Genomic DNA, 16362 nt, shown 5'->3' with positions numbered 1-16362 from the left:
TGCATATATTGTTAGACTAAGGAGAATTTTTTTTGAAAAAGTACTCATTACTTTTGAGCCAACCTAATATTAAAAAATACTTTTCATATATATCATAAATATTTTTCCATAAATGTATTGAATACATATCTAAATGGATGAATAAATCATTCTTATGTATTAACCAATCGAAAACAAAAATATTAATTATGGCACCACCTAGCATTTAAAAAGATATTATTAATAAAGATTCTTTTGCTAACAAGGAATGCATTAGATTTGTTGACTCAGCAAAAAGTTCAAGTGTGATACTTGACAATCAATTATCTTTAAAAACACAAATAAATAAGACTGTTAAATACTTCTATAATATAATGAGCAAAATATCCAAAATAAACCAATTCTTATGGAACAAAGATTTGTGCACCATAGCATGTTCACTAATATTTGCACAGCTAGATTATTGCAACTTCCTCTACTCTGGAATTAAAAAGACACTATTAAAAAAAACTGCAGCCTGTCCAAAATTGTGAAGCAAGACTAGTATTTAAAACTAGAATAGAAAATCATGTAAGCGACCATGAATTTAACAATTTGCATTGGCTGAAAATTAGAGAGAAAAAATCTATTTCAAGGTCTTTTTAATAATGCACAAATCTATTATTCCGGAAACACCAACGCCATTATGCAATTTAACTCACTACTCTATGTCAAAAAGAACACTTAAATTAAAGAAAACAAAATACACTAATCGTTTTGGTAATCAAGCATTATCCCACTATTGTCCTAAACTTTAGGATATACTTCCAAATAACATCCATAATGAAAAAAACACAACTATTTATAAGAATTCTATTATGATGAAATCTATTATGATGAATGGTGAACAATTCCACCAGAAATATTTCACCAAATCTCTTGAATGTATAATTAAATCTCTTGAATATTAATATCGAAAATTTTATTAATATAATTATATAAATTTTATTAAAATAATATTAGAAAATTTTATTAATATAATAATGCACAGCTGAGCAAGTGTTTTGCCAAATTTATGCATTATTCTGGCAAAACACAGTAGCTGTGGGTAAACCTTTGTATTTATTTAAATAAATAAAAAGTAATTATTCACATACATGTTTTGAGTGTAAACATCGTCTTCATTAAATACACATGTGAGTGCTCTCTATAATAAATTAAAAGATTTATACTCATATATATATATATATATATATATATATATATATATATATATATATATATATATATATATATATATATATATATATATATATACACATATACATATATATATATATGTGTATATATATATATATATATATATATATATATTTTTGGCACCATGCCATTTTAGATTTTGATGATTTTCGGAATACAAGCTCATATTAATGAAAGAAAAGTTTACTCCAAATTTTAGTGTATGACTCCTTACGCTTTTAGAGATATTGATACTCAGTCCTAATCTCTTTTTTGATTATATTTTTCAGCGCTGTTTTCTTTTTAAGCAAACTACATAACACAATTAGCTTTAATTTATGAAATACTCAATAGTGTTAAAAATTTGTACTTAACTATTTTTTAGTGAGAGGAAGTCAAAAATGATACCTAAAAAACTAAAAAATAAAGCTTATTTATGAAAATTTAATTTCAAAATGGTGTTTGAACACATTTTGTAAGTTTTTTGACGTCTCATACAATAAAAAAGTATATCTTGAGATGCCTAAAAAATACGATTCTGAAATTTTTTCCTATGGTTTTATATGTAACAAAACTCCTTATTACAAAAAAAATTGCAGGGATTTTCTTTTTTGAATCTGATTTATTTGCATTGAAAGTTTTATAAAAAAATTAAGAAAAATTAATATTTAATAATGAAAAAAAAAAATTATATACATTGTTTTTTGCATTGTTTTAAAAAGATTTTAGAATCTCAGGTACAGTTCTAATGTACAAACTTGTTTGCATTTCACATTAAATATCTTCACTCTGTACAACCTTCATGTTTAATGAGGGATTTTCTATTTAGGACATTATTTTACGGAGAGGAACTCGAAGATGATAGCTAAAACACTAAAAAATTAAAAGTTCTATATGAAAACTTAGTTTCAAAATAATATAAAGTTTTTTGATGCCCCATACAAAATATGTTTATCTTGAGATGCCTGAAAGTCATAATTATAAATATTTTTTTCTAATGTTCTTTTTATAACAAATGCCATAAAACAAAAAAAACTGCAAGAGTAAGCTTTTTTAAATCAGATTTATTTGCATTACAAGTTTTATATTTCTAAATCCTAAAAATATCGAAATTCCAAAATAAACCATGGAAATAATCAAATTGTAATAAAAAAAATTAAAATAAGGCAATAAGAATTAAAAATCTTTAAAAGTTTCATAAAAAATTAGTTCTCTGGTTTAAAGTTTACCCAGCTTTCTTTAATGTTTTGATGATAAACTTCACTGATTTTGTATTGTCTTCCTGCACAGTTATTGGAATATTAATCATTAAGAATAAGTTTGTTGATGAACCCAGCATACGCCAACTCTAGAAGGCCGGCAATATGACCTTGAGGGGTAAAATGGATACATGAATCTAACCTGAAAGTCTTTAAATTCAACATCAATAACCTCCACTAGTCCAATCTATGGGTTATTATTATAAATCAAACATGCAAACATTTCAATGCTTATATTAGGCAAGCAATCTTTAATAATCTTTAATAATCTGAAATAGTTTGAAAATTAAAAACAAATGAATAATCTTTTTGTTCAGAAACAACTTTTTCAATTTTTGTGTTACTTGTTGGAATGAAACTGTAATAGCTGCGGGCGCTTGGTAACGTTTTGTTAAAAATCTTTGAAAAAAATTTCAATTTGAGTTATCATGTTTGACTCCTTAGATACATATCAAAAACCAATTCCTATGATTTCATTTTGGTAAAAAAATTCCAGATGCTGATTTGCTGTTGCTCAATGAAAGCTAGCAATTGAAGTTAGTCTTAAGGAAACAGTCCCACCAAAACCATCATAAGGTGATTTACCATGACTTGCAAAGAAAAACCATGTAGGTTTCATAACAAAATCTTGCATATATTTATAAAGTGTTCGGAATTTTGTACTGGCCAGCACACCCATCTGAAAAGTAATGAACAGTTTCTATTTGATGAGAAATATTGCTTTTAATATGTTCCATTGATAACTTCATTGCATGATATACCATATCTACATCATGCATTAAATCATCTGAGATAAAACATATTGAATCACATTTAAGGACATTATTTACTTTATAATAAACTACTGTAGGATGCAGTAGTTTATAATAAAGTAAATATATTGCTTGAATTTTGTTTTAGTGAAAAATGTGTACTTTGTCTTATACAACAAACTCATCATTTTCTAAAAAAACACAAAGGACAATCAGTACTACTTCTCTCAGTACTACTCAATTCATTTTTTAATTTCTATAAAAAATCAGCAATGTATGAATGTTTTGCAATGTAAGAATGAACAGTAAGTTTTTGTAACTTATTTATCAAAGTATTAATTAAGCTACTTGATTTCTGTTAAACTTACTAGCTCAGATCGGTCTATTGTCTTCCATTGTTTGTAATCTATACAATAACCACATCTTCATCAATATCTTCTTGAAAGTAGAATTCAGTTTCAAAATAATGTCTTAATATAGAATCTTCTGGACACAAAGGGCAACAATGTAACATGCAATTCTTGTTAGCCCTACTACAAATAAACCAATAAGTTCATGATAAACTTTGGATAATTCAACTGCACTAATCATTAACCAGATGCTCACACTGTAATGCACCATTCTGAGCACCAGTAAGAAAAACAAGTCTTTATATCAGGATAACTGATTTTAAACTTAACACACAATAAATGCACATAAGTACAAATGAGGTATTTCCTTACCTTTTTTTTTTCAGAGAAAGATAAAAGACATTTTCCAGCAGTTTGCGTGATATCTGCACCATATAATTAGTAACACTAAATTCTTTTTCTATACATTCATTAGACCAAGGTATTGGAACCAGTAGTAATTAAATTTTCTGATTCCATTTGAAAGTTAACATTTTTTCTTTAATTTTTCCTAAAAGTATATCCATATCATTCGCTTTTCATTTAACTTCTTCCTATAAATTATTGAAGGAATCTTCTTGGCTTAACTGATCAGAATCTTTATTTAAAGTCCTTGCAATACCTAACTTTACTGTTTTTTGAACATGTAACATTTCTTTTTACCGAGAGCAACTCTTGAGTGACTATTCACAGCATGCATTTTGAGAGAAATTATGTTCATTGCTGTCAAAAAAGAATTGAGATTTAAGAAGTTCATTATCTTCATCTTCATAAGTCTGGCTGTGACTTATACTTAATATTTTTAAAATAATTATTTGAAGATTCATAAAGAAAAATCCTTCATTAAACACGAAGGTTGTAAAAAGTAAAGATTTTTATATATTAGAACTTTAAATATTAGAACTATACCTGAGATACTAAATCTTTTTAAAACAATGCAAAAATTAATGTATATAATTATTTTTTCATTATTAAATATCAATCTTTTTTAATTTTTTAATAAAACTTTTAATGCAAATAAATCAGATTCAAAAAAGATAACCTCTGCAGTTTTTTTGTAATAAGGAGTTTTGCTATATATAGAACCATAGGAAAAAATTTCAGAATCATATCTTTTCAGGATCTTAAGATATACTTTTTTTTGGATGGAGCATCAAAAAACTTATAAAAAGTGTTATACCATTTTGATATTGAATTTTTACAAAGAAGCTTTAATTTTTAGTTTTTTAGGTATCATTTTTGAGTTCCTCTCACAAAAAGTAGTTAGGTACAAATTTTCAACACTATTGAGTATTTCATAAGGTAAAGCTAATTGTGTTATGTAATTAGCATAAAAAGTAAATGGCGCTGAAAAAAAATTCAAAAAAGAGATTGGGACCGAGTATCAATTTCTCTGAAACTGTAAGGATTCAAACACTAAAATTTGGAGTGAAGTTTTCTTTCATTAATATGAGATTGTATCGAGAAAATCATCAAAATCGTAGATGGCATGGTGCTAGGCATAAATTGAATTGAGCTGGAATGACCCATATATATATATATATATATATATATATATATATATATATATATATATATATATATATATATATATATATATATATATATATATATATATATATATATATATGGGCCCTGCAATATATATAAGGGCCCTGCAAATCACTATTTTTAGTTTCGAATTGAATTGAGTCCAATAAGCATTTTGAAGAAATCTAAGTTTAACTAAAACATAAATATCCACGAAATGCTGATTTGATTCGAGATTCGACTCGATTTGCGATTCAACGCCTGATTCAATTCGGATTCGATTCGATACCAAATAAGGTGATTCGCAGGGCCCTAATATATATATATATATATATATATATATAATATATATATATATATATATATATATATATATATATATATATATAGTCACGGACAATATAAAGTAACAATTAACATTAAGTAACTGCAATAATTTTATATTCTTTTTAAGTTTTTTTTGAAATAAAATGTTTTGTCAATAAATATTTATTAAAAATGATTATTATCAAAAAAATTTTAAGTTATTAAAAATAAGCATTTTAAACTATATTTTTTGGAATTAATTTTTAGAAAGAGTAAAACTAATAATACTAATCATCATAATTATTCATTGGACATCAGATCTCAAGTCATTTGTGATTAAAAAAAGGGCCTAAGCTAAAAGTAATGTGATGAAAAAAATCAAATATAAATAAGTGGTATTAGAAAGATGTGTTTAAAATGTAAAAGAACTGGTTCTGTTAAAAATCAAAAAAGATTTAGTTGCCCTCCTAAGACTTTAACAAGAACTGATATGCTAATTGCACAGATAGCAAAAAAAAATCAACAATAACTTCAAGACAGATTGTTGAAAATCTTAAATTAAATGTTTATAGTCAAACTGTGCAGAGAAGACTTAATTCTAATAATTGAATACTAATTGCGCATTAAAATATATATATATATATATATATATATATATATATATATATATATATATATATATATATATATTTATTTATAAGCCTTGTGTGTATTAACATATACACACAAGGCCTCTCTAACTATTCCAAAGACATACCAGAGAGAGCAACCAACTTCATTTTGCCAGAAAGAATGAACAGTTGCTGGTTGTGACCTCAGCAATGTTGTTTATCTATATTGAAAAAAACGCTATTTATCTATATTGAAAAATCAAAATGAGCAAGAATAAATAAAATTATAAATTTATATTCAAGTTTTATAACAGAAAAAAAATTTACAAATCTAATAATAATCAAGTTTAACTCTTTATCTTTTTTCGCATCACACTAAGTCCATCATTAAACTTAATCTTTGAAATTGTACTGGATTTTTGTTCTTGTGATCTGAATACAGATCAACTTTGTCCACAGTTAGCAATCTGTTGTGCTTTTCAGTTACATCAGAATATCTATGAATATACTGCCCCATCATACTTATTGACCGTTCTGAATGGTCATTTACAAAAATCAAAGTTTCAGCATATTTTTGAAAACTTTTGAAGCATGACTGAGTATGCCAATAGTTTGGTGGAAGTGAGAGCCAGTCTTGAACTCGTTGCTTATCAAACCCAATCATGTCAAAAATCAGGTAAGAAAAGACATCAACCAAGGCAGACAAGGATGGTGGTTTTTTCCCAATTTTTGTATTCATTTTATAAATTTCCTTGATATCTTGCTTTACTTTATTCTCAGGCTTATAATAGTCAGAGCTAGGCATATCAAATGACAGAATTGCTGATGCAATTTTTGCCTTCTCCTCTAATGCTAACTCATCATCTAGCAAAGCTAAAGGTATCATTGTTGAATCCAAATACCAACAGTGTTTATACTGAGACTCTAATACAGCATCAACAGCTATTGGGTTTGTACATACCTTCTTGTACAGATGCATTTGATGTATGGCTGTAATGTCAAGAAAAAGAGCTTTGATGACATCCTCAGATTGTAGATACCATTTTGCATAAAAGCAAACAATAAATTCTGTAATAAGCTTAATTTCAATTTTCAGTTTATCATTTTCCTGAACAAACGTAAGTTGATTGGATAAAAGCCGAAGCTTTAGATAATAAATTGCTTTTCCTAAAAATCTTGCATGATGAATAGCACCAGTTTTTCTTACTTTATATGTTATAGGGGATAAGTATGTGACAACTAATTTTACTTCTATCATCTCTTATAATACCTGGTTTACTAACGTATGCTTTGCAAAATGTTAATGACTCCATAGCTGCCTTTTCTAAAAAACTGCTTTTAACCTTATTCCAATCAAACCATAACAGTAGAACTGAATTATAGTTAAAATTAGGTTCTTCAAAAGTATTTTTAAGCTTTTTGAAAAGAGGATTATCAGGTCCACTAATTTCTTCATTGGTCACTAATTTCCAAAAGTGAAGTATTCTTAATTCAGTCACATGATGCCTACATGCTATTTGGAGGAGATACTTACCCAGTTCTTGAGATATTCTGGAAACTGATCCTTTATTCGTCCCAGTGTTGGATGATGTTGTATCAAAGCATATTCCTCTAGTTTTTGACGTAAGTTGATACTCCTTAATTAAGTTCATTACACCTAAGAACTGATCTTCACCAGTGGATGACGCTAGTGGAGGTACTCCAAGTAGGTAAGTCTGTCCATTAATGTTAACTAAAACAGCCATTCTATCCCTCTTTAACATTTTTCCTTTGTTTAGCTCAAACAAGGTCTTCCCATCAAAATGAATTATACATGGATGTGGAGATGCGTCTAAGGCTGCTTTAACATCTTCTTTTGAAATTTTTGCCATGTTTTCATTTTCTTTTTTCATTTTTCTATATGCGGTAGACTGACTGCTTTTAACTTCTTTAAGATCAACACCTAATTGATATAGAATTGCATTTGTTACCTTCTGTAAAACATTTGGTGATATATCACAGGCTGTAGCAGTAAGTGAAACATTACCAGCAAAAACATCTTTTGGAATTTTTGCAATTACTGTGTCTGGGTTTTCAGAGACTTCTATATGATACCAATCACCTGGCTCGAAATCAGAATCAATTGAAGAATCATCGCTTAGAATTGTGTCTATAAGTTCAACGTTGGGTATACCATCTCTCAAAATCTTAGGCTGTAAACGATTTTTCTTCCTGATGCTTTCTTTTGCCTAATTAACAGAAAAAATGTAGTTTTAGTTTTTAATTTTAAAATTAGTGGAAAAAAGAATTAACAGAGCTTGAGAAAGAGCTAAAGTAATTAATTAAAAGTATTGAATACCTTTTTTCTATATTTAATATCCTCTGAACCAATAACAAACTTTCTTTCATTTTCCTGATCTTCAAGAAATTTTAGATCTTCAATCTTGTCTTTTAGTGATCTTTTTTTATCTTTACTGATTAAGATTAGAATGAGATTAGAATTACCAGCCCAAAAAAGTTTTTTTATTTCAATCTCAAACTCGTTTTTTTTAGCCAAATCACCACTATTTCTCCTTTTAGCATTTTTTTTCAAGTTGGAATAGGACTTATGCAATTTAAAAAGTTTTTTAACTAAACTTAAATCAGTTAACACATCAAATCCAGCTTTAATCCAGGGTCTCTTGATTTTAGACAAAATACATTCACAACAACTCTCCGAACATCTAGAAAAATTTTTTTTAGGGGGACAAGCAATAATACTTGATATTGATACAGATCGACATTGTTGGTTATATATTAAATGTTGAAGTATATCCAAGCCTGTTGGAAGTTGTATATCTAAATAGAAAAATTTATATTTTATAAATAAAATAAATTTTTTAGCAACTAATGACTCATTATAATTCCAATATTAATAAAAATATTTATACCTGATATAGCTGGTTTCGCCTCTTTTATAATAAAAAGTTCCTTTTTCATTGACCTAAGTTGTGCTTCACTCATTTTTAATGTTTATTGTATGTACTAATCTGTATTTATTAGAAAAATTCAAAGTTTTAAACTATCAGAATTTACACAAAAATATATATATATATATAACATTAGGCATAACAGAAAATATATTTTAAAAAATACCAATTTTCATGATTTTCAATATCACCAAACATAGATTTTTGAGAAGTAAGGAAAAAACCATATATTTTTAAACAAAAGTATAGGCCTATATATATATAGCAGAAAAAAAAATTTGAAAAAATAAAAAAAAAATTTTCCCTCCCTCAAGACGCCCGAAAACGACCACTTTTCGGTCAATTTTCCCCTAAATTATTAGCTTGAGGGGGGGTCAAAAGTGAACGGACAGCGCTCAAACTTTGTGAGACTTATTTTTTATATATTTGCCCCAATTTTTGGGGGTATGGTTTTTTAGATTTGAAAATTCACTTTTTTTGAATACCCCTAATATATATATATATACATATATATATATATATATATATATACATATATATATATATACATATATATATATATCTTATACTGATTTAGGTGAGCAGTGTGACACCTACTCAACCACTACTGTGACCACACTACTCACCTAAATCAGCAGGATAAGATATATAAATATATATATATATATATATATATATATATATATATATATATATATATATATATATATATATATATATATATATACACACACACATAACTCCTAACTGGTTGTCAGAAAGTTTTGTTGACAAAAAGTAAAAATTAAAATGCAAGAACGGAATTTTTTTTTGTTACTTGATAGACTGCCTGCCCCAACCAAACCCTCAGTCAATGTAGCAGCACTCTCTTGTGGGTCAGGCTATAAGATAGTCGAAATAGCAGCACTCCATTGTGAGTCAGGCTATAAGATAGTCGATGTAGAAACACTCTGTGCATGATTTACAGTAAAAAAAAATAAAAATTAAAACATTTTATTAAAAAAAATAAAAACATTGTTTAAATTAATAAAAACATTCAGTATTTTTTTAAAAACATTCTGGTCAATTAAATTTGCGATTTTGCAGATTTTTTTTTTAAATGATTAATGTGTAATTAAATTAATGGTTTTAACTTTCTGACTACACAAAAATGTTGGACGAAAGTTGAAAGTAATTAAAAGTGACGTATTTGTTGATACAAGAATCATTTTTACTCCCAAATGCAACAATTTATAGAACTATATATATATATATATATATATATATATATATATATATATATATATATATATATATATATATATATATATACATATATCAGTAGGTTCATCAGGAAGCCTTCCTGATGAACCTACTGATGGAGAAACATGCTGCTAAAGAAAAAAATTAGATAAGTGTTTTTACTAATTTATTTTTGCCCTGTTCTTTAGGAGCATTGAGCACCCTATTTGTAGAATGCACTAACATAACATATATATATATATATATATATATATATATATATATATATATATATATATATATATATATATATATATATATATATATATATATATTTACAACCCGTAGATGTTGTCCAAAAGTTTTTTCCATATTATGTTGACAAAAAGTAAAAATTAAAATGCAAGAACGGAATTTTTTATTTTTATTAATTGAGAGACTGCCTGCCCCAACCAAACCCTCAGTTGATGTAGCAACACTCCCTTGCGGGTCAGGCTAAAAGATAGTAGATGTAGCAGCACTCCCTTGTGGGTCAGGCTATTTGTCAGTCGATGTAGCAGCACTCCCTTGCGAGTCAGGCTATTTGTCAGTCGATGTAGCAGCACTCCCTTGCGAGTCAGGCTATAAGATAGTCGATGTAGCATCACTCCGCGCATGATTTACAGTAAAAAATAAATAAAAATAAAAACATTTTATTAAAAAAATTAAAAATAAAAACATTTTCTTAAAAAAAATAAAAATAAAAACATTGTTTATATTGTTAAAAACATTCAGAATGTTTTTAAAACATTCTGGTCAATTAAATTTGCGTTTTTGTGGTTTTTTTAAAAAACGATTTATTTGTAATTAATGGTTTTTACTTTTGTCCATCACGCAAATGTTGGACGAAAGTCAAAAGTAATTAAAAGTGACGTATGTGTTGGCATAAGAATCACTTTTTTCCTTCCGCTTTTCCCAAAGACAACAAACTATAGATCTATATATATATATATATATATATATATATATATATATATATATATATATATATATAAATTTATATATATATATAGTTCTATAAATTGTTGCATTTGGGAGTAAAAATGATTCTTATGCCAACAAATACGTCACTTTTAATTACTATTGACTTTTGTCCAACATTTGCATGTTGTCAGAAAGTTAAAACCATTAATTTAATTACACATTAATCATTTAAAAAAAAAATCTGCAAAATCGCAAATTTAATTGACCAGAATGTTTTTAAAAACCTTCTGAATGTTTTAAAAACATTCAGAATGTTTTTAAAAGCATTCTGGTCAATTAAATTTTTGTTTTTGTGGTTTTTTAAAAAACCATTAATTTGTAATTAAATTAATGGTATTTACTTTTTGACAACACGCAAATGTTGGACAAAAGTCAATAGTAATTAAAAGTGACGTATTTGTTGGCATAAGAATCATTTTTTCCCTTCCGTACTCCCAAATGCAACAATCTTATACTGCTGATTCAGGTGAGCAGTATAAGATATATATATATATATATATCTTATACTGCTGATTCAGGTGAGCATATATATATATATATATATATATATATATATATATATATATATATATATATATATATATATATATATATATATATATATATATATATATATATATATATATATATATCTATGTGGTGCTAGAAAGATGTGTATAAAATACACATTTTTTGAGCACAACTTATTGATATTTGATATTTTTCAGCACATAGCTTGTAGGTTAGGCTCTTTTTTTAATCATGCATGACTCAAGATCTGATGTCCAATGAATAACTTTGTTGATAAACTATTATTATTAGATTTATTTTTTCTAAAAATAAATTCGAAAAAAAAGGGTTAATTTTGCAATGAATTAAAAAGAGTTAAAAATACATTCGTTTTCTTTGGAATTATATATGAAAAAAAAAATTATATATAATATATATAAATTACATATAATATATATAAATTATATATAATATATATAAATTATATATAATATATATAAATTATATATATATATATAAATTATATATATATATATAAATTATATATATATATATATATATATATATATATATATATATATATATATATATATATATATATATATATATACTTAATTGACTGAAATACTTTTTACTTTTTTAATAAAAAAAACATTCAGCATTTTTTTTTTATTACATGGATTGACAATTAATGGACAAATAAATTTGTGAGTTTCTTTAATATTTTTTAAAACTTATAACAACTTATAAAAAAAACTAAAGGTCTACTATCACTGAATGTCAGTGGTATTAGACCTTTAGCTTTTCCCATAAGTTTGTCGTCATACTTGATGAGTATGCCATCTATGATCCATTCATTTATTTTGTTGTTGAAAGCCTCACAATATTGATCAGGTATCTTATATTGAGTTGTTCTGTTTTTTAAGTTTTCCCATTTAAAACTTACAATCTATTTTCACCATCAATATAAGCTTTGCTTGTTCCAATTTTAATTGTTGCAATACAGAGTAAAAAATAAATCAAGGAATTACAGAATTAAAATTTTTTAGAGTCAATTTTTAGTTCATCACACGTCTTTATAAAACCCATACTCATATCATATTTGTTCATTACTTTACTAACACTTAAAACCAACGCATCCACCAAGCTCCCAATCATTGTATTGTGTATTTTAACACTAACTTCTTCACACTTAATTATTCAGCCCATTGTTGCGATATATATATTTTTTTTGTAATTCACCTTCCCAAGGCCAAGAAGGTCACTACAGATGAGGAGGCTACTTGTGGTTATAATCTTCTCTCAACTCTGTAACTCTGAAACATGAACCTTGCCGAACAAGGCCGTTGGGCGGAGAAACAAGTTGAGCGCCTCTCGCTTATGAAGCAAGTACTCTACCACTACACCACTACACTACCGTATATTACATCTATTACACAAATCAGCTTATAGTCAGACAGCATGTAACATTTTTGCTAATGATTGATTGCAAGCAACTAATATCCTCATGTAGCTTTTTATCCGCTTATTAAGTTGATAGTAGATAGTATTGTTTTGGTATTAGATCTTGCACAGATACCTAATGCAAACTTGTCCCATTTAAGTTTTCCTGATTTCGTTAATGTTTGTAATAGTCTTTTACAGTATGTTTATGGGAGCATTTCTTACATAAAGAAGTACATTCACATATAAAGTGAGTAAATGATTCACAGTTGTAACACCACTTGTCTTTCTTTGTATATGACTTCATTTCATGTTACTTCATTTGCAGTTGTCCAGAAACTTGCATTTACTTCTTCCTTAATCTAGTTTAAGCAATTATGGATGCAGTCTTCACACAGTCGTCAAACTCAACGCATTATCTCTCCGAAAAATGTTATGCAGAATAGCTCTATCATTAAATCTCTCTCTGAAGGCTTAAATTTGCAATCTTGAGCTGCTCAAATCACTTGATGTGCAAACGCCTGTAAAGATTTTTCATTATTGTATGATAAGTTTTACTAAATATAAACATGAAATTAACAATGACTTTCTTATTTCTAGCGATTCCAATTTCATTACAAATTCGAAAAAATTTTGTGTAATTCTTCCATGGTCTAGTAAGTTTCCAACAGCAGATCAGCAAGCTCAAGTACACTATGTGTTGGCCTGAAGTTAAATTTTTTATTATGAAGAAAGAAGTCATCAGTCAAATAAAATGCTCTGGCTGTCCATTTTTATATAGATAGTATGAAGATGGACAGCCAAAGAATGTCTATTATTTTCATATGGAGATAATAGACACGCCAAGTTAGCTTGATGTTCAATGCATTTAAAAGCCATCTTGTTTTTAATGTTCATTTTTTTACAAAAAAACAATCTTGTCTTATACAAAAAGTATTTGGTATATATATCATTTAAAAATAATTAAGTCAATAATTAGCAAAGCTAACTAATGACACCAAAACTTTTTTCATGCTTCTTGAAAAAATTAAACAAAACAAAAACTTTGAATAACATACGTTTAAATCCCAATCATTCGGTTCAAGTATAGATATGCAAGTTTCAAAATCATCAATACTTGTTACAGCCTAAAAAAAAATAACTATTTACATACCTTCCATATTACTATAAATTGCATTGTGAATTTTATATTTTAAACAATTAAATTTTTTTATTTTAAGAAATTTTAAGGTATTACAAAAAAGACTTTCTGAATTCGTTTTTCATTTGTTAAATTTATTTTTCATACATTCTTCACCCAAAAGCAAAAAGAGTAAAGGAAGCTACTAACTGGTTGTTTTCTTTGTTTTTAATGTTGCTACAACCCTCTCTCAGCTATAACTCTAAAACAAAAAACCTCATTAACAAGGGAGTTGCAAAAGAGGAGGAGATGAGGAGGGAGTTGCAAAGAGAAAAAAGTTGAGCATAGTTTGAGTGTGGTGTGGTTTGAACTCAGTCTCTCTTAAAAAAAAAAAAGATCTACTGCTTCACCACTGCTGCAAAAGTTATTCCTTTTATCATTATTTATTCATAATTTAATAATCTGTTCTCCATGATAGACTATCAGGAGGATCTCCATGATAGACTATCAGCATTTTATTTCTAATTTCTATTAAGTTATTTAAAGGTTAACAAAATTTAGCTTATAAAGTTCATTATTCTGAATTTTTATTTTTTAATTTTAACTATGACAGTTTCATTAAAACATTTTATTTCATTTAAATACCACTAAATTTTGTGCCATCATTCAAATGACGCTCAATTATGGTTTGAGATACAGCTAAATCAAGGTGCCCACATAAAATTTTCATAAAAAAGAGAGGATATTAGAGGATTTTGGAGGAGATTTTGCATTTAATTAAGAGGATTTTTTTGCAAAACTACAAAATTTTAAATAAAAATAGATGATTTTATAGGATTTTTTTTTTTTAGGTTTGATGCCCATATTTCTATACATACAGGTTTGGTAGGGGTCAATAATGTCATTTTTTATGTTAAATAGCATGGATAGGTTAAAGCAATTTTTTATAACCCAATACATTATAAGGTGTTAACCAGTTTTGCAGACTAGGAATGGGTATTTTGAACATTATACCACCATCAAAAAAAAAAAAAAAAAGTTGAGTTAAAGAGGAGATTTGATCAAATTTTTAACTTTTTAAAGGATAATAAGGATTTTAGAGGAGGTTTTTAAAAAAGAGGAGTTTAGGATTTTAGAGAAGCTCCTCTAAAATCCTCTTCTAAAATTGAAATTTAAAACTTGAAATTTGAAACTCGAATTTAAAAGAATTTTAATGCTTGTCGACAATAACTATAAATTTAATTGCAGCGACACCTGTAATACCAAGTGGCATAGCGAGGATCATTCCTGTAAGTCAAACAGATCTAGCTACAGTAATAATATAAGATTCAGAAGATAATGCAAGTGAGAAAGAAAGTTTTATTTAAATCGTAAACATTTTGATTAGTTAAATATTTTTTTGTAAAGACATTATTATTTTTTGTTTCTTGAAAATAATTTTAAAAGCAGAAATATTCTATAGTAAACATTAAACGAGTTAGTATTACAAACATTAAAAAAAAAACAAAATTATAAAAATTTAAATTAAAAAAAATTAATTATTTTAGCTCTGTTCAAATAAAATTTTATTAATGTTTTTATTATATTATTATATTAATAATTTTATTATTTAATTAAACAGAACTGTATAAAACAGCAATAAAACAATGTTACGAAGTTGTTTTATATTAAGACAAGCTCTTCATATCAATAAAACAACTGCACAGTTTGTTTTACTGTTGTTTTATAGCTTTTTACAATAAAAATTGAATACTCTTTAAAAATAAAACGTGTTATATCGTCAGAATGTTAAATTAATTTGGTAAAATTTAATTAAATTAGTAAAAAGTGGTTAAAATATAGTAATATTTGCACTTTTACTTTTACTATTTTGAGTATCATTTTAAGTAAAAACAATTACTAGAAATAATGTCGTAGCAGTATTAAATTTTACTTGCTCATTACACGTCAACTTTAAATTATAACTTAAGCTGTAAATTATAACATTAACTTATGTTACTTTAAACCCTTCCAAATGAGAATAGTATAAGATAATACTTACATATACTTTCTTATAGAAATAATTACAAAATAA

General features: G+C 26.5%; 2 protein-coding genes across 3 annotated transcripts in view; both read right to left on the bottom strand.

The window, feature by feature from the left end:
* LOC101236869 (FAS-associated factor 1) overlaps window positions 1–16362 on the bottom strand; it is a 142404-nt gene that overhangs the window by 98319 nt on the left and 27723 nt on the right. For both annotated transcript variants that reach the window (XM_065801144.1, XM_065801145.1), the window contains exons 2-3: window positions 14227–14295; window positions 1116–1165 (exon numbers count right to left, since the gene is read on the bottom strand). In XM_065801144.1, coding sequence (XP_065657216.1) covers window positions 1116–1165; window positions 14227–14295 — 119 coding nt within the window. The remainder of the gene's footprint in view (window positions 1–1115; window positions 1166–14226; window positions 14296–16362) is intronic.
* On the bottom strand, window positions 7115–9026 carry LOC136082191 (uncharacterized). Its single transcript, XM_065800707.1, has 3 exons — window positions 8954–9026; window positions 8383–8909; window positions 7115–8272 (listed from the first exon to the last, which is right to left on the bottom strand). The coding sequence occupies exons 1-3, from the start codon at window positions 9024–9026 to the stop codon at window positions 7253–7255; spliced, it is 1620 nt and encodes a 539-aa protein (XP_065656779.1). The 3' UTR covers window positions 7115–7252.

The sequence above is a fragment of the Hydra vulgaris genome, chromosome 07 (assembly GCF_038396675.1).
Source record: "Hydra vulgaris chromosome 07, alternate assembly HydraT2T_AEP".
NCBI classification, from domain to species: Eukaryota; Metazoa; Cnidaria; class Hydrozoa; order Anthoathecata; family Hydridae; genus Hydra; species Hydra vulgaris.
This window is presented reverse-complemented; position numbering and strand designations above follow the sequence as displayed.